Source organism: Oncorhynchus kisutch, linkage group LG2 (genome assembly GCF_002021735.2).
Source record: "Oncorhynchus kisutch isolate 150728-3 linkage group LG2, Okis_V2, whole genome shotgun sequence".
Lineage (NCBI taxonomy): Eukaryota > Metazoa > Chordata > Actinopteri > Salmoniformes > Salmonidae > Oncorhynchus > Oncorhynchus kisutch.
This window is the reverse complement of record NC_034175.2, coordinates 4,040,041-4,067,785: the sequence shown is the minus strand read 5'-3', so window position 1 is coordinate 4,067,785 and position 27,745 is coordinate 4,040,041. Positions and strand designations below refer to the sequence as shown.

The following is a 27,745-nucleotide window of genomic DNA, read 5'->3' as shown; positions in this document are numbered from 1 at the left end:
TCCTTTGCTGCTTGGTGTTGGACAACACTAAAATCCAAACTTTTTATCTCTCTCTCGTTCGTCCTTTTGTGTCTATCTACTTGTTCTAACAACCTAGAATCGTAGCTTGTTCTAATGAAGGGTCTTAATGCTGTCTATGCTTCTCTAGAAGACGTCTCTTTAGTCTTCTCTCTAGCTACGTCGTGTTAGGATCTGTTTTCCTGTTCAGTTTAAGTTAAGTTGTGTGAATCTCCTCTTGCTTCAATGCCTTTCCCTCTGGACGATACTGCTCAGGTTCCAGCTCTCTCTCTCTCTCTCTCTCTCTCTCTCTCTCTCTCTCTCTCTCTCTCTCTCTCTCTCTCTCTCTCTCTCTCTCTCTCTCTCTCTCTCTCTCTCTCTCTCTCCTCTCTCTCTCTCTCTCTCTCCTCTCCTCTCCCCTCTCTCTCTCTCTCTCTCTCTCTCTCTCTCTCTCTCGTTCTCTCTCTCTGTCCCCTCTCTCTTTCTCCCCCCCCCCTCTCTCTCTCTCCTGCTCTCTCTCTCCTCTCCTCTCCCCTCTCTCTCTCTCTGCTGTCTCTCTCCTCTCCCCTTCTCTCTCTCTGCTGTCCCCCCCCTCTCTCTTATTTGCATAGGGTTGATGTACTCTCCACTTGTGTGAGTGTCTCTCTAGTGGCATCAGAGTACAGGAAGCAATCTGCATCTTTTTGGTCAGGATCAGTTTCCACCACCGTCTCAAGTGAATTGCCACCAAGGCATCATATCCTTTTGCAATTCCTCTACCTTTATTTTGTCCTGATCAGCTTTTCTTTCATTTTGATTGTTTTGTTTTGTTGTCAAACTAAGTCTATATTCTCTCTCTCTCTCTCTCTCTCTCTCTCTCTCTCTCTCTCTCTCTCTCTCTCTCTCTCTCTCTCTCTCTCTCTCTCTCCTAGTCCTACTCAATGGCCCCTACTTTATTCCCCAATGTCCCTACCACCCTACCCAATCCACTCTACTTGTAGGCCAGGTATTCTATGGGCTTCAGCATGCAGAGGACACGTGTACTCACACCTGTGTCAGGTAATGGTATATCTATAGGAAGGTGAAGGTGCATTACAGTGTTTAAACACCTCAGCAAAACACCAACACACAACACAGCTACAATGTCTCCTCTCCATACTGTATATACATATACATCCCTTTGGATGAACACACAGGCACAGAGGTCTAATGTACAGTCATGTGTTTGTTTACCCACAGATTGACAGTTGTTTGCTTTGTTTCTCCCTTCCACCCAAGTCTACGTTTCCACCACAGGGTAGGCATCATGCCCCTCCTGCTGGTTGTTGTTACCTCCTGGGGAGTCCCAGAGCCCGGCATGTTGCCTCCTGGACTGAGTCCTGCTGGCTGTTCTAATCTCAGTTACAGCCTGATCGTCACCAAACCCCTCTTTAACTATTCATGGGACACAGGTGCCAAGTGTGACTGAGTACGTCCATCTGTTTGTCCATCCCCAGGGGGGTTGGGAGTGGCGTCCAGGAGAGGTGAAGAGAGGGAGGAAAGTGAGAGAGAGACAGAGAAAATGAAGGAGTAGGGAAATAATTATCATGTCATATTCATGTTCAGACCACTAATGATGTCACACAGAAGAGTGTAAGATGTCAGGAACATCAAGGTACAATCCCACCAGAGTGATACTACTGACCAACCTGAGAAGGAATGAGTAATCCTATCTGCCCTACTCCAACACCTCCAGCATTCCATCCCATTTCACCCCCAGGCTGTGAACGAGAGAGGAGGAGGGGACGAGGGGAGAGGAAACTGATCCTTGGCCATAGATCTCTGTGTTTCTCTGACCACTGATACAGTAGGAAGGGATGGAAATGGATACAACCCAATCAAGGCAGAGTTGGATTTTGTTTCTTTGCCAATTAAGTAACACAGACCACATGTAAAGAAGTGAATTGATGGATGACAGATGGATTGATATCACTTAATGAAGCTGCAGCAAGTTTAGAGCCTCTGCTGCATAATTGGTTAAAGTATATTATAATAGTGTGTCTTTGTTTATATGTGTGTGTACATAGGGAAGTAGAAACTAGTGCATCTTGGGTCTATCAGCTCTCTTCCTCTACCTGGTGTTCATCATGTTTAATTGAACCTTTATTTAACTAGTCAAGTCAGTTAAGAACACATTCTTATTTACAATGACAGCCTACCAGGGAACAGTGAGTTTACTGCCTTGTTTAGGGGCCGAACATCAGATTTTCACCTTGTCACGTTGGGGATTCGATCCAGCAACATTTTGGCTACTGGCCCAACACTCTAACCACTAGGCTACCTACCTCCTCTAACCACTAGGCTACCTACCTCCTCTAACCACTAGGCTACCTACCTCCTCTAACCACTAGGCTACCTACCTCCTCTAACCACTAGGCTACCTACCTCCTCTAACCACTAGGCTACCTACCTCCCCAGGATGTGTACTACACCACTTGTCCTACAGCAGTGTCTAGTGTTCATCATGTGTACTACACCACTTGTCCTATAGCAGTGTCTAGTGTTCATCATGTGTACTACACCACTTGTCCTATAGCAGTGTCTAGTGTTCATCATGTGTACTACACCACTTGTCCTATAGCAGTGTCTAGTGTTCATCATGTGTACTACACCACTTGTCCTATAGCAGTGTCTAGTGTTCATCATGTGTACTACACCACTTGTCCTATAGCAGTGTCTAGTGTTCATCATGTGTACTACACCAGTGTGAACATCACACTGACCCAAGCAACATCGTCATTCAACTCTTTTATTTGGATGCTTTATGTATTTACATCTGAATTCAGACAAGCAACACACACACACACACACACACACACACACACACACACACACACACACACACACACACACACACACACACACACACACACACACACACACACACACACACACACACACACACACACACACACACACACACACACACAGGCCTTCCACTGGCAAGGAATGTGCAGGGCTGATTTCAGAATCACATGGTTTGGACTATACAGTCTTCAATGACAAATTGTGTGACATGTTTCTACTATTCCTTCCTCTCGTTTGGAGGTGTGTCTCACATGGCAGTTGCAAGTGATGATGTCATCCTGAATGCAGTCCAGCTGTGCCCATGAGGCCCTGAAGTTAGGACAGGAAGGGCAGAACGTGGATGGAAAAGAGTACCGTGCATACAGGTAGACCATAACAGACCATGCATTCACCCAGAAGGCCATGCAGACAAACAAATGGACCAAAGCAGATGAGGCTTGTGGGAGGAGCTATAGGCTTATTGTAATGGCTGGAAGGGAATAAATGGAACGTAGTCAAACATGTGGTTTTTTCAAATCAAATCAAAATCAAATCCATATGTTTGTTGCGTTTGATACCACTCCATTATGCCATTCTACCCATTATAATGAGCCTGTCCTCCCATAGCTCCTCCAACCAGCCTCCTCTGGACCAGAGCCATAGAGGCACTCATCCAAGCCCATTGGCAGGGAGGGTGTAGTGTGGTTGGTGGGGGGGGGGGTCGTTCATGGAGGTCTCTGATTGGTCTCAGACTGAGGGGGGGACAGGATCTTCTTTTTTTCCTGGTTCAGTGGTCGTGTTGAGGGCCACGTCCTGTTTCAGATCCTTCCCTGGCTCCATAGTCCTACATGTCAGAGGGCACAGGCAGTCCGACTCATCAATGGAAGTACATGGCATAAAAGCTCATTGATCCTGCTGTATGTCATACTCCCCCTGTTTACACTGTATTTTGTAGCAGTTTACTCAACCATCCAGCAGAGTGATACACTAAATAACTGCATGGATTTGTTCTTGTTGGGAAACATCCCAATGGTGGGTCTATGTGTAAAGGAACCAAATGACAACAATGGATAAAGGTAGGGAGAAGACTGACTTACAGACAGACAGACAGACTGACTGACTTACAGACAGACAGACAGACAGACAGACAGACAGACAGACAGACAGACAGACAGACAGACTGACTGACTGACTGACTGACTGACTGACTGACTGACTGACAAAGACAGACAGACAGACTGACTGACTGAAAGACAGACTGAAAGACAGACTGAAAGATCGACTGACTGACTGACTGACTGACTGACTGACAGACAGACAGAGACAGACAGACAGACAGAATGACTGACTGACTGACTGACTGAAAGACAGACTGAAAGACAGACTGACTGACTGAAAGACAGACTGAAAGACAGACTGAAAGATCGACTGACTGACTGACTGACTGACTGACAGACAGACAGACAGACAGAGACAGACAGACAGACAGAATGACTGACTGACTGACTGACTGAAAGACAGACTGAAAGACAGACTGACTGGCTGACTGACTGACAGACTAAAATAAAATTAAGAAGAGTCAACAAATGAAATAAAGCCATAATCTATTATAATAATAATTCATAGGCTTCAGTACAGTAAAAGTACAGTAAAAGTCCAAGTAAACAACAAGCGAGGAGTAATGCCTGGTGAATGTTTTGGAGGGAATGATGGAGTGAACGGATCAATGACTCAACAGAGTGTGACGTAGAAACCCACTGGGCACAGACGACAATTCAACGTCGATTCCACGTCGACGTGGAAACAACATTGATTCAACCCGTGTGTGCCCAGTGGGAAGTTACAGCATTAAAAAGCTATTGAGAGGGAGAAAAATGTCCTATATTAGTACAACACTGGATTTAAAGACACAACAATCTACTTTAAACAAATGAGTTGTGAAATTTCCTAGAATAACAGGATTACAGGAATGGATTAGGATTCTTTAGGATTTCACGTGATGTTGGAATTTCTAGAGTCCCAGTCCAAAAAACAACTCCTAGACCACCTTGGTGTTTGCAGATCTTAAGGAATTAGATTGGTAAGTAAAATGGATAAAAGTAAAACGAGCTCAATTGAGCCCGATTTTAACGATACATCTACTTGCTTTCTTCAGATCTGGAGGCTACACACCAACGTTTAGGGGTGCTAGGAGTTATCTCTATCCAGGGACAGAAGGCAGATGATGGGGAGTAGAATAAGGGATTTGGGTTAATGGGGTGAAGGTCAAAGGTCATAATCTGATTGGTGACCTGGGCACGGGGGCGGGCCGGATGCTAGGCAGGACGTCCCAGCTAGAGGTGGAGCTGTTGTGATGAAAACACAGTGTCATGTGACCAGGAAACACAAACGATCACATCACAGACAGACACAATCATGTTAAAAGGGCAACAATCATGCCCCGAACCGACCCTTTATCATTTTCCTCTGCACGTTTTCTAGATGTGAAATAATGAGATAGTTATTGGCAGTATGGTGTGGGCTGGGTGAACCTTTTGCCATATTTCTTACACCTAGCCAATCATCTCAGCTCTTTAGTCTCATTCCTAACCATATGTCTTTAGCATTAAGCCTGGCAAGCGAGGCTGTTGGTTCTAAATCTAAAGTGCATAATGTAGGGACAAAGAGTCGATTAAGAAGTGGGCAATTATCACACAGTCAGAGCAACAATCAGATGGTAGAGGATGAAGTTGCCCCTGATCACTGATCTAAGGTCCGTTTTTTTTATTTTACCTCATGGTTACGGTTAGGATTGGAGTAACAAACCGATCCTAGACCTGAGCAAATAGGCCAGGGAATCTACCAATCACTGGTGGTTAACATAGTAATGTTATTTTTGATCAGGGTTGGAATTACACATTGACTCTAGGAGGTACACTGATGGGGGTGCCCACGTTGATGGTTTTTTTTACAATTCAAGGGGTGCCAAAACACTTTTGGGGGAGAAACGTTTAGTATAGGCGTGGCTAGCACCTCCAGACATCCCTGTAATTAGAACCCTGTCACAGAGAACACTGGCACTAGTATTCATTTGGTTTATGAACATGTAGTATTGGACATGGATGCAGTAGGTATCAGGTATTATGGAGGATTCCACCTGTTTACCAAGACCCTTTCATTATGTAGGTGTTTGAAAAATCTGCCAAGAGAAATATGAAGATTGAGACACCAAGAACAAAAAGAAACCCAGCCCTGGCCATAGAGAGGCTTTTATTCCCTATTTTGGTTAGGCCAGGGTATGACTAGGGTGGGCATTCTAGTTTCCTTATTTCTATGTTTTCTATTTCTTTGTATTTGGCCGGGTGTGGTTCTCAATCAGAGGCAGCTGTCTATCGTTGTCTCTGATTAAGAATCATACTTAGGTGACCTTTTCCCCACCTGGGTTTGTGGGTAGTTATTTTTTGTTTTGTGTTTCTGCACCTGACAGAACTGTTCGTTGTCGTTTTGCTCTTTGTTATTTTGTTCATGATTTCTTTTCAAAAAAACACTCGAACACTTACCACCCTGTGCTTTGGTCCACTCCCTCTTCTTTAACGGCCGTAACAGTAGTTGGTTTAATCAGAAACAGAATAGCCCTCAGGCAGGCTAGTAAGCTAAGAAACCCCATTTAACAGCTCAGTGCCTTACCGTATAGTCTTCACTATGAAGCGAATGATGACAGCCACACCAACACAGCCACACAGAGCTCCTATTACTATCGCTGTGATCTCTCCTGAGACAGACAGAGAAATATTCCAACTAGTACATCAAACATGAAAAGATAGCCATTGACCAGAGGCCTACTCTAATAATGAATCAGCTATGAAGGTCCACATCTTACCGGCAGTGTACACCTTCACTGATTCTGCAAGTGGGAAAAGGAATATGTTATTTAGAGCATTGTCTTATTACCTGTACGTCTGTCATAAGACCTACATAATAACAGGCTTGACATGATCATAACGGTTTGACATGATCATGATGTCATGACAGAGGGTTCATGTAAAAATACTGCTGTGCTACTTTGTTTATGCAGTCGATAATTCAGTTGGAATTAATGCTTAACCAACATCTAGTAGAACTACAGGTAAATGATCATACGTCTACAGTGTGTTCTGTAGTCTTTGGAATGAGTGTTGTCTACCAGTAGAACTACAGGTAAATGATAATATGTCTACAGTGTGTTCTGTAGTCTTTGGAATGAGTGTTGTCTACCAGTAGAACTACAGGTAAATGATCATACGTCTACAGTGTGTTCTGTAGTCTTTGGAATGAGTGTTGTCCACAGGAGGCTGGTGGTACCTTAATTGGGGAGGATGGGCAGAATGGAATGATATCAAACACACCATTACATTCACTCCACCCCAGCCATTATTATGAGCCGTCCTCCTCTCACCAGCCTCCTATGGTGTTGTCATAGGCCACCCTATCAGTTTTTCACCTCCTTTATCTGTGTTCCGCTCTCTCTCTCTTGCTCTCCCTTTCTCGCTCTCCCTTTCTCTCTCTCTCTCTCTCTCTCTCTCTCCCTTTCTTTCTTTCTTTCTTTCTTTCTTTCTTTCTTTCTTTCTTTCTTTCTTTCTTTCTTTCTTTCTTTCTTTCTTTCTTTCTTTCTTTCTTTCTTTCTTTCTTTCTCTCTCACTCTCCCTCTCTCCATTTCTCCCTTTCTTTCTCTGTCTCTTCCTCTCTCTCTCTCTCTCTCTCACTCCCTCTCTCTCTCTTCCTCTCTTGTCATGTGAAAACAACAGTGTCAGTGTTTAGAGAAGAGATGTTGCAAAAACGAATCAGCCATCTCGTAAACAGAGCTCCCCCTCATTTACAGCTCCTCTTTCTCTTCCCCACTACCCCTCTCTCTCTATCACTCCCTCAAACCCCCCCTCTCTCTCTTTTCCTATCTCCTGCCCCCTCTATCTCCCTCTCTATCTCTTTCACAGTCAGTAACCCTTGACATTCCAACAGTTCTCACCACATTCTTCTCTTTAGTGTTTAACGCTAGCCTTCCTCCACATGTCCACCCCGAGAGCCCCTCACCGTGTCCACTAATACTGTTTGGTGAAATGTTATTAGTGGTCACGGTACGAGGCTTGCCCGCCCCATGCCCTTCCTGCTGATGCTGCTGTTAGGTAGGAGGCTAGCCCACCCCATGCCCTTCCTGCTGGTGCTGCTGTTAGCTACGAGGCTAGCCCACCCCATGCCCTTCCTGCTGATGCTGCTGTTAGGTAGGAGGCTAGCCCACCCCATGCCCTTCCTGCTGATGCTGCTGTTAGGTAGGAGGCTAGCCCAACCCATGCCCTTCCTGCTGATGCTGCTGTTAGGTACGAGGCTAGCCCGTCCCATGCCCTTCCTGCTGATGCTGCTGTTAGGTAGGAGGCTAGCCCACCCCATGCCCTTCCTGCTGATGCTGCTGTTAGGTAGGAGGCTAGCCCACCCCATGCCCCTCCTGCTGATGCTGCTGTTAGGTACGAGGCTAGCCCGCCCCATGCCCTTCCTGCTGATGCTGCTGTTAGGTAGGAGGCTAGCCCACCCCATGCCCTTCCTGCTGATGCTGCTGTTAGGTACGAGGCTAGCCCACCCCATGCCCTTCCTGCTGATGCTGCTGTTAGCTACGAGGCTAGCCCACCCCATGCCCTTCCTGCTGATGCTGCTGTTAGCTACGAGGCTAGCCCACCCCATGCCCCTTCTGCTGATGCTGCTGTTAGGTACGAGGCTAGCCCACCCCATGCCCTTCCTGCTGATGCTGCTGTTAGCTACGAGGCTGTTGGTTGTGTTAGAGAACCCCCCCCCCGACCTAATGGGAAGGATGAGAGGATGGTCCGGTCGTTAAGTGGTTGGGGTGTACGGTAGTTGTCCTGCATGACGACGTGGTCAGCGTCCTCCTTACTGGCATACAGCACTGTCTCCAGCTTCATCAGCTGAGGAAGAAGGGAGGACAGAGAGGAACAGAAGAGGAAAGAGAGAAGTAAAGAGGGAGGAAGAGAGGAAAGATGGTGAAGAGGAGGAAGACAAGAGGGAAGAGGGAAAGAAAAGAAGAGGAGGACATAGTGATGCTTGGAATTCAAGCATAAGTATATCACCATCACACACACACCACACACCTTCCCTCACCTGTGTGTGTGAGATTTTGACGGTCTCTGTGAAGAGGGTCCAGAGGACACTCTGGAAGCAGGGAGGAGTGGTGAGAGAGCCATTGTATCGGTAGTATCGCCCCAGGTCAGAGGGCAGGAGGGACTGGACATCAAAGGCTGGGATGGACACACTCTGACCTGACCACGGAGGGAGGAATGGAGGGGTGGATGGACAGATGAAAGTTAGAGGAGATGTACTCCTGGGGGCATGTAGTGGTGCTGTTTGACACTTGCATAAGAAATCAGAGAATCCCCATAAACTACTGTAGTCGTGGTAACATTGCTAGAAGGTAGCTGTAGTAATAATGCTGATTGGCTAAGGTGTACTTTGATTAAGCTACCTGGGGCAGCAGGTAGCCTAGTGGTTAGAGTGTTGGACTAATAACCAAAGATTTGCAAGATCCAATCCCCGAGCTGACAAGGTAAAAGTCTGTTGTTCTGCCCCTGAACAAGGCAGTTAACCCACTGTTCCTAGGCTGTCATTTAAAATAAGAATTTGTTCTCAACTGACTTGCCTAGTTAAATAAAGGTAAATAATCATTAAAAGCTGTCTCACCTGCATGTCTGATACGACCCAGGTAGTTGAGAATGTTCCAAAAGGCCTGGTTAGCCTCCTCACCTGTCTGACAGATCACACATCTACCCTTTAGTGTGCAGGCTTTACTCTACATTCACAAAGCCTTTCTTACTAATCTGGTGATGTGTACATTTTACAACTGAAGAAATAAAACGTAAATAAAGGGAATTTGTAACCTATTGTAAAAATACAAATACAACTCTTTTGAAGTATGTAATGTATCCAGTTGTTGATGTGATTGTCAGTTAGTTATGATGTAACAGTCCTACCTCTATGAGGACTCCCAGGACTGCCAGTCCATCCTGCTGGGTCATAGCCACTGACATGTTAGGGTACAGCTCTGAGTTGTAGTGCACCACATGCAGCTACACAGAGAGGGAACATGGTTAGCGTGTGTGTGTGTGTGGTGTGTGTGTGGTGTGTGTGTGTGTGTGTGTGTGTGTGTGTTGTGTGTGTGTGTGTGTGGTGTGTGTGTGTGTGTGTGTGTGTGTGTGTGTGTGTGTGTGTGTGTGTGTGTGTGTGTGTGGCAGTGTGTGTGTGGCAGTGTGTGTGTGGCAGTGTGTGTGTGTGTGTGGCAGTGTCTAATTTTTGGAAAATCCCCCTTGAGTTTGAATGAAAAGTGCTGCTACATTCATTTACATAGCATTCAGATGGGAGAAAAAGAGAGTGAGTGAGGGAGAGGGAATGAGAGAGTGATAGAGAGAGGGAGGGAGAGGGAATGAGAGAGTGATAGAGAGAGGGAGGGGGGATATGCTGGCTCATTGAAACTCTTTGAGTGGGAGGGAGTAGGGGAGGGTGGAGAGAGTGATAGAGAGAGGGAGGGAGAGGGAATGAGAGAGTGATAGAGAGAGGGAGGGAGAGGGAATGAGAGAGTGAGAGAGAGAGGGAGGGAGAGGGAATGAGAGAGTGATAGAGAGAGGGAGGGGGGATATGCTGGCTCATTGAAACTCTTTGAGTGGGAGGGAGTAGGGGAGGGTGGAGAGAGTGATAGAGAGAGGGAGGGAGAGGGAATGAGAGAGTGATAGAGAGAGGGAGGGAGAGGGAATGAGAGAGTGAGAGAGAGAGGGAGGGAGAGGGAATGAGAGAGTGATAGAGAGAGGGAGGGGGGATATGCTGGCTCATTGAAACTCTTTGAGTGGGAGGGAGTAGGGGAGGGTGGAGAGAGTGATAGAGAGAGGGAGGGGGGATATGCTGGCTCATTGAAACTCTTTGAGAGGGAGGGAGTAGGGGAGGGTGGAGAGATAAACACTAATTGTCTGTCTTTACGTAATAGTGTGTAACCAGAGCATGGAGCTTCTCCTTCATGTTTTCAAACTCTCACAAACTTTCTCTAACTCTCTCTCTCTCTCAATGTCCCTCCCTCTCTCTTTCTCTCTCTCTCTCTCTCTCTCTCTCTCTCTCTCTCTCTCTCTCTCTCTCTCTCTAACTCTCTCTCTCTCTCTCTCATACCCAGTTTTGCAGATCCACTGCATGTTCTACATTCCCTTCACACAGAGAATTGGACAGTGTTTCAAGTTCCAAAAGTGTGTGTGTGTGTGTGTGTGTGTTTTTGGGGTACAGTAAATACACTGCCAACCTGAGAAAGTTGGTTCCCCTTCCTATGTATACTGTAGGTGTTTGAGAGGCTTTTATTTGGCATGCTTTCTAATCCTGAAGTCTTTACAACAATCAGATTTAATTCCACTCCCCAATTAATTAACATCATTCAAACACTTGTTCTCCAATAACCTTTCTTTTCAAGTTTGTTTTCTCCTACTATGACTAGTGTTAACCAGATGAGCTAATAGTCTAGATTGCTGTTTAGTGTTTCTGTATAATATTTAATGGGATTATAGTATGGTTTCTCAACAGAACAAACACACACACAGTCCCCTCAACAAACACACACACAGTCCCTCACCTCTGCAGCGGAGCTCTGACCATTGATGGTGTGTTCGCTGCCCCCGGCCTCCGGGGCTCCATTGCCCCAGTGCAGGTGCATCTGGACGGCCGTGAACTGCCAGGGCAGCCCCCCTAAACCCATCCAGCCTGGGAGAGGAATCACCACTGTGATGGAGAGAAAGCATGGTTGCTGTAGTTACCTGTATGTATGTTGTTAGTGATGGAGTCAGCATGGTTGCTGTAGTTACCTGTATGTATGTTGTTAGTGATGGAGTCAGCATGGTTGCTGTAGTTACCTGTATGTATATTGTTAGTGATGGAGTCAGCATGGTTGCTGTAGTTACCTGTATGTATATTGTTAGTGATGGAGTCAGCATGGTTGCTGTAGTTACCTGTATGTATGTTGTTAGTGATGGAGTCAGCATGGTTGCTGTAGTTACCTGTATGTATGTTGTTAGTGATGGAGTCAGCATGGTTGCTGTAGTTACCTGTATGTATATTGTTAGTGATGGAGTCAGCATGGTTGCTGTAGTTACCTGTATGTATGTTGTTAGTGATGGAGTCAGCATGGTTGCTGTAGTTACCTGTATGTATGTTGTTAGTGATGGAGTCAGCATGGTTGCTGTAGTTACCTGTATGTATGTTGTTAGTGATGGAGTCAGCATGGTTGCTGTAGTTACCTGTATGTATGTTGTTAGTGATGGAGTCAGCATGGTTGCTGTAGTTACCTGTATGTATGTTGTTAGTGATGGAGTCAGCATGGTTGCTGTAGTTACCTGTATGTTGTTAGTGATGGAGTCAGCATGGTTGCTGTAGTTACCTGTATGTATATTGTTAGTGATGGAGTCAGCATGGTTGCTGTAGTTACCTGTATGTATGTTGTTAGTGATGGAGTCAGCATGGTTGCTGTAGTTACCTGTATGTATGTTGTTAGTGATGGAGTCAGCATGGTTGCTGTAGTTACCTGTATGTATGTTGTTAGTGATGGAGTCAGCATGGTTGCTGTAGTTACCTGTATGTATATTGTTAGTGATGGAGTCAGTGTGGTTGCTGTAGTTACCTGTATGTATGTTGTTCGTGATGGAGTCAGCATGGTTGCTGTAGTTACCTGTATGTATGTTGTTAGTGATGGAGTCAGCATGGTTGCTGTAGTTACCTGTATGTATGTTGTTAGTGATGGAGTCAGCATGGTTGCTGTAGTTACCTATATGTTGTTAGTGATGGAGTCAGCATGGTTGCTGTAGTTACCTGTATGTTGTTAGTGATGGAGTCAGCATGGTTGCTGTAGTTACCTGTATGTATATTGTTAGTGATGGAGTCAGCATGGTTGCTGTAGTTACCTGTATGTATGTTGTTAGTGATGGAGTCAGCATGGTTGCTGTAGTTACCTGTATGTTGTTAGTGATTGAGTCAGCATGGTTGCTGTAGTTACCTGTATGTATATTGTTAGTGATGGAGTCAGCATGGTTGCTGTAGTTACCTGTATGTATGTTGTTAGTGATGGAGTCAACATGGTTGCTGTAGTTACCTGTATGTTGTTAGTGATGGAGTCAGCATGGTTGCTGTAGTTACCTGTCTGTTGTAAGTGATGGAGTCAGCATGGTTGCTGTAGTTACCTGTATGTCCGTTGTTGTAGAGGCTGAAGGGTTTGTTACCGTGCTGGCTATAACCGAGGGGGGTAAGAGGGCCCAGGCTGGGGTCATACTGGGTCTGGACCGTTGCCACGTCAACCGGAGACTGGGCCTTACCACCACAGTCTGGGAAGTAATCCGCCCACTTGGACTGGCCTACTGAACCTGAGGGGGAGGAGAAGGGAAGGGAGTGACCAAAACATGACACATCTTGTGACTCTTTGTCAGTGATACACATTAAGCATGGCCAGTCAGTCAGCAGGCCATTTCTTTTGTATTTCATATTGACCTCTTGACCATTTTCTGTGGAAAACAGAAGATAAGTTGGGGATCATCCTCTCTTTCACACTCCCCTGCTATACTTTTTTTACCAGGCATGTCAGTTCAGAAGAAATTCTTATTTTCAATAACGGCCTAGGAACAGTGGGTTAACTGCCTGTTCAGGGGCAGAACGACAGATCGGGGATTCGAACTTGTAACCTTTTGGTTACTAGTCCAACGCTCTAACTACTAGGCTACCCTGCCGACCCACTTGACCTTCTCTGACTAATGACTAATGAGCATCATCACCCTTACGAACACACACCCAGACAGACAACACACACACATACAGTGGGGGAAAAAAGTATTTAGTAAGCCACCAATTGTGCAAGGTCTCCCACTTAAAAAGATGAGAGAGGCCTGTAATTTTCATCATAGGTACACTTCAACTATGACAGACAAAATGAGAAAAAAATCCAGAAAATCACATTGTATGATTTTTAATGAATTTATTTGCAAATTATGGTGGAAAATAAGTATTTGGTCAATAACAAAAGTTTATCTCAATACTGATGTTATATACCCTTTGTTGGCAATGACAGAGGTCAAACGTTTTCTGTAAGTCTTCACAAAGTTTTCACACACTGTTGCTGGTATTTTGGCCCATTCCTCCATGCAGATCTCCTCTAGAGCAGTGATGTTTTGGGGCTATTGCTGGGCAACTTGGACTTTCAACTCCCTCCAAAGATTTTCTATGGGGTTGAGATCTGGAGACTGGCTAGGCCACTCCAGGACCTTGAAATGCTTCTTACGAAGCCACTCCTTCGTTGCCCGGGCGGTGTGTTTGGGATCATTGTCATGCTGAAAGACCCAGCCACGTTTCATCTTCAATGCTCTTGCTGATGGAAGGAGGTTTTCACGTAAAATATCACGATACATGGCCCCATTCATTCTTTCCTTTACACGGATCAGTCGTCCTGGTCCCTTTGCAGAAAAACAGCCCCAAAGCATGATGTTTCCACCCCCATGCTTCACAGTAGGTATGGTGTTCTTTGGATGCAACTCAGCATTCTTTGTCCTCCAAACACGATGAGTTGAGTTTTTACCAAAAAGTTCTATCTTGGATTAATCTGACCATATGACATTCTCCTAATCTTCTTCTGGATCATCCAAATGGTCTCTAGCAAACTTCAGACGGGCCTGGACATGTACTGGCTTAAGCAGGGGGACACGTCTGGCACTGCAGGATTTGAGTCCCTGGCGGCGTAGTGTGTTACTGATGGTAGGCTTTGTTACTTTGGTCCCAGCTCTCTGCAGGTCATTCACTAGGTCCCCCCGTGAGGTTCTGGGATTTTTGCTCACCATTCTTGTGATCATTTTGACCCCACGGGGTGAGATCTTGCGTGGAGCCCCAGATCGAGGGAGATTATCAGTGGTCTTGAATGTCTTCCATTTCCTAATAATTGCTCCCACAGTTGATTTCTTCAAACCAAGCTGCTTACCTATTGCAGATTCAGTCTTCCCAGCCTGGTGCAGGTCTACAATTTTGTTTCTGGTGTCCTTTGACAGCTCTTTGGTCTTGGCCATAGGAGTTTGGAGTGTGACTGTTTGAGGTTGTGGACAGGTGTCTTTTAATAACAAGTTCAAACAGGTGCCATTAATACAGGTAACAAGTGGAGGACAGAAGAGCCTCTTAAAGAAGTTACAGATCTGTGAGAGCCAGAAATCTTGCTTGTTTGTAGGTGACCAAATACTTATTTTCCACCATAATTTGCAAATAAATTCATAAAAAATCCTACAATGTGATTTTCTGGATTTTTTCCCCCTCATTTTGTCTGTCATAGTTGAAGTGTACCTATGATGAAAATTACAGGCCTCTCTCATCTTTTTAAGTGGGAGAACTTGCACAATTGGTGGGTGACTAAATACGTTTTTGCCCCACTGTATACGTTACATACACAAACACACTTACACACTTACACACACACACACACACACACACACACACACACACACACACACACACACACACACACACACACACACACACACACACACACACACACATACACACACACGCACAGACTCACATCATTATCCAAGAAACCCTAGACCCACTCCAATTTGCATACCGCACCAACAGATCCACAGATGATGCAATCTCTATTGTACTCCACACTGCCCTTTCCCACCTGGACAAAAGGAACACCTATGTGAGAATACTGTTCATTGACTACAGCTCAGCGTTCAACACCACAGTGCCCTCAAAGCTCATCACTAAGCTAACGACCCTGGGACTAAACACCTCACTCTGCAACTGGATCCTAGACTTACTGACAGGCCGCCCCCTCCTAAACACAGGGGACCCTCAGGGGTGCGTGCTCAGTCCCCTCCTGAATTCCCTGTTCACTCATGACTGCACGGCCAGGCACAACTCCAACACCATCATTCAGTTTGCTGATGACACAACAGTGGTAGGCCTGATCACCGACAACGATGAGACAGCCTATAGGGAGGAGGTCACAGACCTGGCATTGTGGTGCCAGGACAACAACCTCTCCTTCAAAGTGATCAAGACAAAGGAGATGATTGTGGACTACAGGAAAAAGAGGACTGAGCACGCCCCCATTCTCATCGATGGGGCTGTAGTGGAGCAGGTTGAGAGCTTCAAGTTCCTTGGTGTCCACATCACCAACAAACTAACATGGTCCAAACACATCAAGACAGTCGTGAAGTGGGCACGACAAAACCTATTCCCCCCAGGAGACTGAAAAGATTTGGCATGGGTCCTTAGATCCTCAAAAGTTTCTACAGCTGCACCCCCGAGAGCATCCTGATGGGTTGCATCACTGCCTGTTATGGCAACTGCTCTGCCTCTGACCGCAAGGCACTACAGAGGGTAGTGTGTACGGCCCAGTACATCACTGCCTGTTATGGCAACTGCTCTGCCTCTGACCGCAAGGCACTACAGAGGGTAGTGTGTACGGCCCAGTACATCACTGCCTGTTATGGCAACTGCTCTGCCTCTGACCGCAAGGCACTACAGAGGGTAGTGTGTACGGCCCAGTACATCACTGCCTGTTATGGCAACTGCTCTGCCTCCGACCGCAAGGCACTACAGAGGGTAGTGTGTACGGGCCAGTACATCACTGCCTGTTATGGCAACTGCTCTGCCTCCGACCGCAAGGCACTACAGAGGGTAGTGTGTACGGGCCAGTACATCACAGGACCTCTTTACCAGGCGGTGTCAGAGGAAGGCCCTAAAAATGGTCAAAGACTCCAGCCTCCCCAGTCATAGACTGTCCTCTCTGCTACCACACGGCAGGTGGTGCTGGAGTGCCAAGTCTATGTCCAAGAGGCTTCTAAACAGCTTCTACCACCAAGCCATAAGACTCCTGAACAGCTAATCAAATGACTACCCAGGCTAATTGGACCCCCCCCCCCCCTATAACCTAAATAACCTAAAACACAAGGTCAAATCTACAGAATCTTAGAGTTGCTTACCAAGAAGACAGTAAATGTTCCTGAGTGGCCTAGATACCGTTTTGACTTAAATCTACTTGAAAATCTAAGGCAAGACCTGAGAATGGTTGTCAGGCAATGATCAACAACCAATTTGACAGAGCTTTAAGAATTTGAAAAGAATAATGGGCAAATGTTGTACAATCCAGGTGTGCAAAGCTCTTAGAGATTTACCCAGAAACTTGCTTCTACAAAGTGTTGCCTCAATACTTATATAAATGAGATATTTCTGTATTTCATTTTCAATAAATTTGCAACAATTTCTTAAAACATGTTTTCACTTTGTCATTATGGGGTTTTATTATGTGTAGATGGGTGGGAAAAAAATATTTCATCCATTTCGAATTCAGGCTGTAACACAACAAAATGTGGAATATTTCAAGAGGTATGAATACTTTCTGAAGGTAGCATTGCACTTTAAGGTACTGTAGCATACTTTTGTCCAGCTAATAGCCTAACCACCGGTCAAGCAATATTATGGACGAAAAGTTCAAATCGTGTTGCTGCAGGATTACTATGCTACAACAATACTGGTCAAATTAAGATCCTACATCTGTATGGAGTATCAGAATGTTAGAATACTGGCTGGTGTGTGTGTACGTGTGCGTGCGTGCGTGCGTGCGTGCGTGCGTGTGTGTGTGTGTGTGTAAGAGAGAGAGAGAGAGTGTGTATACAGGAGTGTAAAGTCAGTGGTCAGTCATGCGTGCATGATGAGGTGGTGTATTATATTCACAGTGGTGAGCACACACACACACACACGCACACACACACACATCCTTCCTCATTACTAATTGGAGGGGAGAGAGAAAGTGGAGCAGAGAGAGGGAGACTGATGGGTGCACAGAGAGACATTCTTGGAACAGAGAGAAAGAGAGAGACAGAGGGGATTCAGACTAGAGAGACTGAGGGAAAACAGGAGAATGGGTCAGAGAGGTGGAATAATAAAAGGACATGTAGAGAATGGAACATCTGAAAAAGAGAGTGACAAGCAAGAGGAAGATTTAGAATTTGAGAGTAGGCAGAACAGAGGAGAGGGGTGATGGTAGTAAAGGACAGGGGCATGAGCACAACTTAGACTCAAACCAGCACAATTACAACAGTTAATAATACCGAATACACAGAGGGTTCATTCAGATCTCAATGTGAGGTCTCCTCTCCAACCCTCAGGGTGCTCTAGCCTGCTACAGAGGTCAGAGCTCTACTCTCCATGCTACTGTTAATCAATGTGAGGTCTCCTCTCCAACCCTCAGGGTGCTCTAGCCTGCTACAGAGGTCAGAGCTCTACTCTCCATGCTACTGTTAATCAATGTGAGGTCTCCTCTCCAACCCTCAGGGTGCTCTAGCCTGCTACAGAGGTCAGAGCTCTACTCTCCATGCTACTGTTAATCAATGTGAGGTCTCCTCTCTAACCCTCAGGGTGCTCTAGCCTGCTACAGAGGTCAGTGCTCTACTCTCCATGCTACTGTTAATCAATGTGAGGTCTCCTCTCCAACCCTCAGGGTGCTCTAGCCTGCTACGGAGTCCAGTGCTCTACTCTCCATGCTACTGTTAATCAATGTGAGGTCTCCTCTCCAACCCTCAGGGTGCTCTAGCCTGCTACAGAGGTCAGTGCTCTACTCTCCATGCTACTGTTAATCAATGTGAGGTCTCCTCTCCAACCCTCAGGGTGCTCTAGCCTGCTACAGAGGTCAGTGCTCTACTCTCCATGCTACTGTTAATCAATGTGAGGTCTCCTCTCCAACCCTCAGTGTGCTCTAGCCTGCTACAGAGGTCAGTGCTCTACTCTCCATGCTACTGTTAATCAATGTGAGGTCTCCTCTCCAACCCTCAGGGTGCTCTAGCCTGCTACAGAGGTCAGTGCTCTACTCTCCATGCTACTGTTAATCAATGTGAGGTCTCCTCTCCAACCCTCAGGGTGCTCTAGCCTGCTACGGAGGTCAGAGCTCTACTCTCCATGCTACTGTTAATCAATGTGAGGTCTCCTCTCCAACCCTCAGGGTGCTCTAGCCTGCTACAGAGGTCAGTGCTCTACTCTCCATGCTACTGTTAATCAATGTGAGGTCTCCTCTCCAACCCTCAGGGTGCTCTAGCCTGCTACAGAGGTCAGTGTTCTACTCTCCATGCTACTGTTAATCAATGTGAGGTCTCCTCTCCAACCCCCAGGGTGCTCTAGCCTGCTACGGAGGTCAGTGCTCTACTCTCCATGCTACTGTTAATCAATGTGAGGGAATCCTTTCTACATTAGTTCTATACTTACACACACACTCTGTCTCTCCACTCCACCCTAGTGTTTATCTGCAGTGGGCTCAGGGGGATTTACTTTCCTAGGGGGATTAGAGAGAGACTTTTTTACACCATCACTATCTCCCCAGCTACCACAAAAAAAGTTCTGTGAACCATATTTTTGTTAGAGCTTGGTGAGAGCGTGGTTGTCTTATGGTTATTTTGCGTACAATCTACCCACAACTTTCTGGGAATGGTGCAGGATAGTTGCTTAGCTTTGGATCGTTCTCAGCGCATTTAAGGAACTTCACATCGTTCCCATAACCAATGTCAAACCAAAAACATACATTCCCACAACTTCAGCTAGCACAACCAAATTTGCTAGCTGGGCCTACATATATATATATATATATATACACACACACACACACACGCACGCACGCACACACGCGCGCACCTGCACATACACACACACTCCCCTCCCCCGGCCTGTACCTCTAAGCCGTCCTCTATCCCCCTCCTTGCCCACCGCCCCCAAAAAAGGAGAAAAACTTGTCCTGCAGCTCCACAGTTGGTTGTCATGGAGGTCCCCATGGTTACAACGGAGAGAATATTCCGTTATTCTGACCTGTTCTACCTCTCATAGCGCTGCCACTGTCCCCAATGTGGATGGGCACAATGCCACACACACAGTCACACAAAATACCATACAAAGAGCCGCAGTGCCTGTGAGCGAGCCAGCCACAGAATGCTACAGATCCCCTCACACACACCAACACAACACAACTCCCACATCACCATTTACTTGAACAGTATATTGCGTTCTATAGAACACAGAGAAAAACATCACCATGTGGTGATGCCAGCTAGCCCTGGACACAGGCTCTGGTTAGGGGACATACTGTACACCTCTGTACTTTATGTGAATGGAAAAGCTCTGTGTGAATTTAGTTTACACACTACCACTCTGTATGCATTCACTAAGGGCCCTTCAGGTCTACAGTGTCATTGTCCACATGATAGGCAGGCAGTGTGCCTCAGCCTGGACAGTACAATTAACACACAGGGTTATTGTGTGGTGTAACAATGCTGCTGAAACACGTCTTTCAAACTCTTCATCCTCCTCGTGCACCTGCCACTTCTCTCGTTTTCCTCCCCCTCTCTAGCTCTCTTTCCTTCTTCTGCACCCCCATTTCCCTCCCTCTCTCCATCCCCCACTCCTCATTTCTGTTTCCCCCATGCAGAGAGAGAGAGAGAGAGAGAGAGAGAGAGAGAGAGAGAGAGAGAGAACGTACAGTAGGTGAGCTGATGTATAAATGACAGACAGACAGAGAGTGTACTGTGGTATTTGTGTAGTGTTTAGTGGCAGGGATAATATTCCTACTGTGATCTACACTTACTTTATGAGTTATAATAACATAGTTAGAAATCAACTTGAAGGCCTTTTGGTTATTGAGAGAGATGTTCTTACCCGTGTACGTCCAGTACGTCACTGAAAGAGGGGAAATAAAATCACGTTTCTTCATTGTCATTCTCACAACAACACATGACAGCAGTTATCAACTATTATATTCAGTATTACTACATTCACCAAAGTATTCAACATATTGTCAGCAAGTGACATTTTCAATATGAACAGGTGTCATTGAAAAGTGAAATGATATCTCTGTAAAAATATATATACTATATACAGTATATCTGAACTGCTATATACAGTATATCTGAAATACTATGTACAGTATATCTGAAATACTATGTACAGTATATCTCAACTACTATATACAGAATATCTCAACTACTATATACAGAATATCTGAACTGCTATATACAGTATATCTGAAATACTATGTACAGTATATCTGAAATACTATGTACAGTATATCTGAAATACTATGTACAGTATATCTGAAATACTATGTACAGTATATCTGAAATACTATGTACAGTATATCTGAAATACTATGTACAGTATATCTCAACTTCTATATACAGAATATCTCAACTACTATATACAGTATATCTGAACTGCTATATACAGTATATCTGAAATACTATGTACAGTATATCTGAAATACTATGTACAGTATATCTCAACTACTATATACAGAATATCTCAACTACTATATACAGAATATCTCAACTACTATATACAGAATATCTCAACTACTATGTACAGTATATCTCAACTACCACTATACTGTTCCTTGTTCAACTTGTTCAACTACTGATTCTACTGCCACTATTCTACTGTTATTACTACTGCTACAAGTTTCTACAACCTCCACCGGCACCACGACCTCCACCGCCCCCACCATAACCACCAACACCACCACTAACCCCACCGCTACACTCTAAGAAAAAAAGGTATTATCTAGAACCCAAAAGGGTTCTTCGGCTGTCCCCATAGGAGAACCCTTTGAATAACACTTTTCGGTTCCACATAGGAGCCAAAATGTTTTTTTTTACCTGAAACCAAAAAGGGGACAGCTGAAGAACCCTTTTGGAACCCTTTTTTCCAAGAATGTTCTACTACAAACAACAAACAATAACCAAAACAAACCATCTTAAGGCTGATGTAGGTCTTACCGGCGGCGCCTGTGGTAGTTGTCCATTGCCAAAACACAAGTAATAGAGGCAGAGAGAGACCCACCAAGTCCATGTTAGCCCTCCTCTCCCATACACAACCACAGATGAGCGGACAGACAGAGAGATAGAGAGAGAGACAGGGGCTCCTGATCCAACCTGCTACAGCTCTCTAAATTAGCTCAGAGTGTGTGCGTTACACACTGGGTCCCCTCTATCATTCAAAGTAGCAGTTTAGGTCTCAGTAAAGTAGAGATGGAGAGGGAAATAGTGATTGAGTGAGAGAGAGAGAGCCAAGAGAGAAAGAAAGGAAGAATGCAAAGGGGGGACAAGTGAGTGGGCATGAGTCCAGTGTTGGGCACTGAAAAGCTTAGTGACAAAACAGAGAGAGAGAGAGAGTGTGTGTGTGTGAGAGAGAGAGAGAGACACAGACAGACAGACAGAAAAATGAAAGAGTGAGTGAAGGGGGAGAATTTAAATAATAGTGGAGTATAGAGAATGGGGAGAGTGGAGGTGATTGGAGAATTTGTGTGAAAGAGCGCGCTAGAGAAAGAGAGATAGAAAGAGAGGGAGCGTGAGTGAGTGAAAGAGTGAGAGGGGTAGCCGGACGTATTGCTAAACTCTGTCTGGGTTTGTTGATGTATGAGCTTGGAACAAAAGTAGACTAATCCATCCATTGGTAATCTAGATAACTCCTGTACATCGGTGAGAAAGTGGACATGTTGACATGCGTTTTTGTGTGCTTGTCTTATTAGTTTATTTTCAGTTTAGTGCAACACAAATTTCTCAGAACAAGCTGTCGTTAGCGTTTGCATGAAGCACGGGACAGCAGGACAGAGTATGACAGAGGGAGACAGAGGGAGGGTTGGGAACAGACCTGCTTTAGGACCCAGAAGGATGGGGATGAACAGACCTGCTTTAGGACCCAGAAGGATGGGGAGGAACAGACCTGCTTTAGGACCCAGAAGGATGGGGATGAACAGACCTGCTTTAGGACCCAGAAGGATGGGGGGGAACAGACCTGCTTTAGGACCCAGAAGGATGGGGATGAACAGACCTGCTTTAGGACCCAGAAGGATGGGGGGGAACAGACCTGCTTTAGGACCCAGAAGGATGGGGATGAACAGACCTGCTTTAGGACCCAGAAGGATGGGGATGAACAGACCTGCTTTAGGACCCAGAAGGATGGGGGGGAACAGACCTGCTTTAGGACCCAGAAGGATGGGGATGAACAGACCTGCTTTTAGGACCCAGAAGGATGGGGGGGAACAGACCTGCTTTAGGACCCAGAAGGATGGGGATGAACAGACCTGCTTTAGGACCCAGAAGGATGGGGATGAACAGACCTGCTTTAGATCCCAGAGGAATGGCCACTCTGCTCCGCTGTGTCTTCAAGTTAAAAAAGGTCCTTTAAGAAATATTAGAGGAGAATGAAGTTGCCCATAGTATTAGAGGAGAATGAAGTTGCCCATTGGCACTGATCTAAAGTCAGTTCTGAGTTTCTCCCCGAACACTTAGGCTACTTAGGTTAGAATTTGGTGAAGGTACACTGATCCTAGATCTGTGTCTAAGGCAACCCCTATCTGGTGCCAGATTGTCTTCTCCATGACCAATATACTAGTGTTTGAAAAGAGAGGAATAATCCACATCCAAAGCAACGACTACAGGCCTGAACTGTTACCTTGGGAGCGGTGACACACACACACACTCACACTCACACATACACACACACACACACATAGATTCATGCTATACACATCACAACTGCTGCTACCAGACTCTTATTTACTGTTACTAATACTGCACCATTTAAACACTTGGCCCCCAATCCCCCTTTCCCTGATGTGTAAATATTGTACTATAAATTGTTCCTTCCTGTATACTTGTGCTAAAAATGTATTATATTCTACTGAGCCATTTCCTTTGTGTTCTTATTATTATGTTTTATTATTTATTTTTGGTGTTGGATTGTCAAGAAGGAACCTGCAAGTAAGCATTTCGATGGACGGTGTATATCGGTGTATATCGGTGTATATCGGTGTATATCGGTGTATCGTTAAATAAAGGCTAAATAACAACACAAAATACATACAACTAATAAAACGTGAAACTTGAAAGTGAGAACAGAGCCCTCGAGCGTTGGTAAGTGGCAAGAACAATAGTGTTTCGTCGTGTGCAGCAGCAACAGGACATTTGTACAATGTATGCAAATCCTTGACGCATGAAAACAATTGTAGACGCCAGGGGGAGCCCTATTCACACAATATTGTGGATGGAGTTCTATCAACAATAGAAAGGACACTTCGGGTCCTCTCTGTGTTGCCAGGATATGTACATATTTTAAAACATATCTGCTATTTGCATATTATATTTGGCGGGAGATATTATTTCCACAAAACCACTGAATATGGCTAGCATACTGCTATATATAATGTTGACCACAAGTCTGTTGTTGTGAGATATGTGCAATTGGTTTGGGACTCATGTGAATGCCTATGTCTATGTGTTGTCTTGGTAGGTGTAAATTCAACAACTAGGCCTAGAGCTAAAGCCTATAACTTTTCATCTCCTATCAACGGTATTTTTCTTTTTACAACGCCCATTAACAATAACCTACATCCTTTCCTCTTCCAATTTGCTCTCAGCACTGTGTGGTTGGCCGTTCAAACGTGCAACCATTGAATAATGTTATGCAATTGCTATGACCTGTAACAGCTTTCTATTGGCTCGGCAACATCGTAGGGGGTGTGGCGAATACCTTTCTCCCTATACCATTGGTTACACATGTGTACGGGGGCGTGGCCTATTGGCTTCATTCACAAATCTCCGCTTGAGCGCCTCTTGTTCATGAGCGCGAGGAACTTAAAGGACACGGCACATCTTCAGAGCGACACGTTTCCCGATCAGCAGTGTGTGTTTGCCCTCCATTAGTTTATTCATGCCCATCATATCATCAGAACACAGAGATTAAATAGATAACATTCCTGTGTGTTCTCTGCTTGCCAAACTGTTGTTATGGAATGTGGTCTCCCACAGCCAAACAATGTGCAGGTGCCAGGTGCAGACCACGTGAGAACACAGCCTGGAGAGAGAGAAGGCTAGTTAGTGTCTGATGTCCCCCTCTAGTCCTCTGGCTTGGCTGTCTAATAGGAGCCTGATACAGCACTGTTAAACTGGGATAGAGAGGGAAGGGGAGGAGATGTGCAGTTTACATAATCCTTCTGTATAGTGTTCCTCCAAGAGGTATACTACAAAGCAAATCAACTTGTCTAAATATTCTGAGATAAGTTTGACGTGTTTTAAAAAGATAAACTTGAAATGGGCATGGTCGAATTGACTTAACAACAAATAACACATATCTAAGTTTAGCTTCCTTAAAGAACCATAAAATTAACAGTACTTTCTGGCTATTTATCAAAGTTAGCTGGCGACCTGCTTTGTAGTATCCTTCAGGTTTATCAGTTTACTGGTGTCTGATCTGTCACTACCCTCACTGACCTGGCCTCTAGTCCTACCTACAGACACCCACCACACCTTTACCACACATATCCTTCAGACAGACCTTTTACAACAACAACGGACGTAAACTCATCGCACCCAAAATGTGACACCTACGTGCATCAACGTTCTACAGTCATGGCGTCTCAGCCTTTTCTAACCAAGGAAGTTTTCTAGGTTCCAGTCTTTCTAGTTTACTTCTCAAGCTCTGACCCTCTGGCGTATGTTAGTTCCCATGAGTCACAGTCAGCTTGTATTCCACCACATTGTATAGGGCTACAGAACCCTTTATTTACATCAACTACAGCTTCACTACACTGGAACTCTCATATCACAGGGAGAGCACCTGTCACTCAACCAGTTGTCCTGTCATCTTTCACCCTGGCTTTTCCCCTCCTGTCAGCCACCCAGTCATCTCAAAATAGAAAAAGATTAGATTATCAAAGATTTTCATATTGACTGATCTGATATCACTGATCACTTTCTGGCATAGCACCCAGCTAAAGAACATTTATCCAAGAAATACTTCTGTAACTCGTCTCTCTACTATGTTATTGAACTTTAACACAATCAGTCATCAGCAGCTAGCGAGGCTCCGACTCAAGGTCTGTAGAGCCTATTGGAACTCACTGCCCTCGGTTGAGAATGCCGGAAAACACACAGACCCTAGATATGGGAGAAGGGTGGAGAGGGGGGTGGGTAGAGAGGGGGTGGGTAGAGAGGGGGGTGGGTAGAGAGGGGGATGGGTAGAGAGGGGGTGGGTAGAGAGGGGAATGGGTAGAGAGGGGGAAGGGTGGAGAGAGGGATGGGTAGAGAGGGGGATGGTTGGAGAGGGTGTGGGTAGAGAGGGGATTGGGTAGAGAGGGGGATGGTTAGAGAGGGGGATGGTTGGAGAGGGGGTGGGTAGAGAGGGGGATGGTTAGAGAGGGGGTGGGTAGAGAGGGGGATGGTTGGAGAGGGTGTGGGTAGAGAGGGGAATGGGTAGAGAGGGGGATGGTTGGAGAGGGAGTGGGTAGAGAGGGGAATGGGTAGAGAGGGGGATGGTTGGAGAGGGGGTGGGTAGAGAGTGGAATGGGTAGAGAGGGGGATGGTTGGAGAGGGGGTGGGTAGAGAGGGGAATGGGTAGAGAGGGGGTGGGTAGAGAGGGCAATGGGTAGAGAGGGGGAAGGGTGGAGAGGGGGATGGTAGAGAGGGGGTGGGTAGAGAGGGGGATTGTTGGAGAGGGGAATAGGTAGAGAGGGGGATGGTTGGAGAGGGGGTGGGTAGAGAGGGGGTGGGTAGAGGGGAATGGGTAGAGAGGGGGATGGGTAGAGAGGGGGCTGGGTAGAGAGGGGAATGGGTAGAGAGGGGGATGGTTGGAGAGGGGGAAGGGTAGAGAGGGGGAAGGGTAGAGAGGGGTTAGGGTAGAGAGGGGGATGGTTGGAGGGGGGGAAGGGTAGAGAGGGGGTGGGTAGAGAGGGGGAAGGGTAGAGAGGGGGATGGGTAGAGAGGGAGATCGGTAGAGAGGGGGGTGGGTAGAGAGGGGGAAGGGTAGAGAGGGGGGTGGGTAGAGAGCGGGAAGGGTAGAGAGGGGGAAGGGTAGAGAGGGGGAAGGGTAGAGAGGGGGGTGGGTAGAGAGGGGGATGGGTAGAGAGGGGGGTGGGTAGAGAGGGGGATGGGTAGAGAGGGGGATGGATAGAGAGGGGGGTGGGTAGAGAGGGGGAAGGGTAGAGAGGGGGGTGGGTAGAGAGGGGGATGGGTAGAGAGGGGGAAGGGTAGAGAGGGGGATGGGTAGAGAGGGGGAAGGGTAGAGAGGGGGGTGGGTAGAGAGGGGGGTGGGTAGAGAGGGGGATGGGTAAAGAGGGGGAAGGGTAGAGAGGGGGGTGGGTAGAGAGGGGGAAGGGTAGAGAGGGGGTGGGTAGAGAGGGGGAAGGGTAGAGATGGGGATGGGTAGAGATGGGGATGGGTAGAGATGGGGAAGGGTAGAGAGGGGATGGGTAAAGAGGGGGAAGGGTAGAGAGGGGGGTGGGTAGAGAGGGGGAAGGGTAGAGAGGGGGATGGGTAGAGAGGGGGAAGTGTAGAGAAGAGGGGTGGGTAGAGAGGGGGAAGGGTAGAGAGGGGGAAGGGTAGAGAGGGGGAAGGGTAGAGAGGGGGGTGGGTAGAGAGAGGGGTGGGTAGAGAGGGGGGTGGGTAGAGAAGGGGGTGGGTAGAGAGGGGGAAGGGTAGAGAGGGGGTGGGTAGAGAAGGGGAAGGGTAGAGAGGGGGGTGGGTAGAGAGAGGGTGGGTAGAGAGGGGGAAGGGGAGTGAAGGATAATGAGAGAGATTTTCCTTTCAGTACTTTATTTGCACATTGTGACAACACTGTACATAGCCATAATATGACATTTGAAATGTCTCTACTCCTTTTGAACTTTTGTGAGTGTAAAGTTTACTGTTAATTTTATATTGTTTATTTCACTTTTGTTTATTATCTATTTCACTTGCTTTGGCAATATAAACATATGTTTCCCTTGCCAATAAAGCCCTTTTAATTTAATTTAATTTAATTAAGAGAGAGAGAGATTGGGACAGGTAGTGGGGTGGTCATACTCGTCAGCACCAGTGAACCCTGTGAAGGGGAGGATCACTGAGTTCATTCTGCTTTGGAA

At 46.1% G+C, this 27,745-nt stretch overlaps 1 protein-coding gene across 4 annotated transcripts; it reads right to left on the bottom strand.

Moving 5' to 3' along the window:
• Positions 1 to 2,749: 2,749 nt before the first annotated feature.
• On the bottom strand, positions 2,750 to 22,076 carry LOC109887012 (carbonic anhydrase 14-like). Of its 4 annotated transcripts, XM_031837775.1 has the most exons (12): positions 21,624 to 22,076; positions 20,509 to 20,529; positions 13,017 to 13,196; positions 11,420 to 11,565; positions 9,789 to 9,884; positions 9,499 to 9,565; positions 8,923 to 9,080; positions 8,606 to 8,729; positions 6,662 to 6,685; positions 6,469 to 6,553; positions 5,094 to 5,147; positions 2,750 to 3,646 (listed from the first exon to the last, which is right to left on the bottom strand). In XM_031837775.1, the coding sequence occupies exons 1-12, from the start codon at positions 21,694 to 21,696 to the stop codon at positions 3,550 to 3,552; spliced, it is 1,125 nt and encodes a 374-aa protein (XP_031693635.1). In that variant the 5' UTR covers positions 21,697 to 22,076; the 3' UTR covers positions 2,750 to 3,549. The 4 variants fall into 4 exon arrangements, with proteins under 4 accessions (XP_031693635.1, XP_031693641.1, XP_031693645.1 ...); XM_031837781.1 differs by lacking the exon at positions 5,094 to 5,147 and having other exon boundaries at positions 2,751 to 3,646; positions 21,624 to 22,054; XM_031837778.1 differs by lacking the exon at positions 20,509 to 20,529 and having other exon boundaries at positions 2,757 to 3,646; positions 21,624 to 22,058.
• Between the last annotated feature and the right edge of the window lie 5,669 nt (positions 22,077 to 27,745).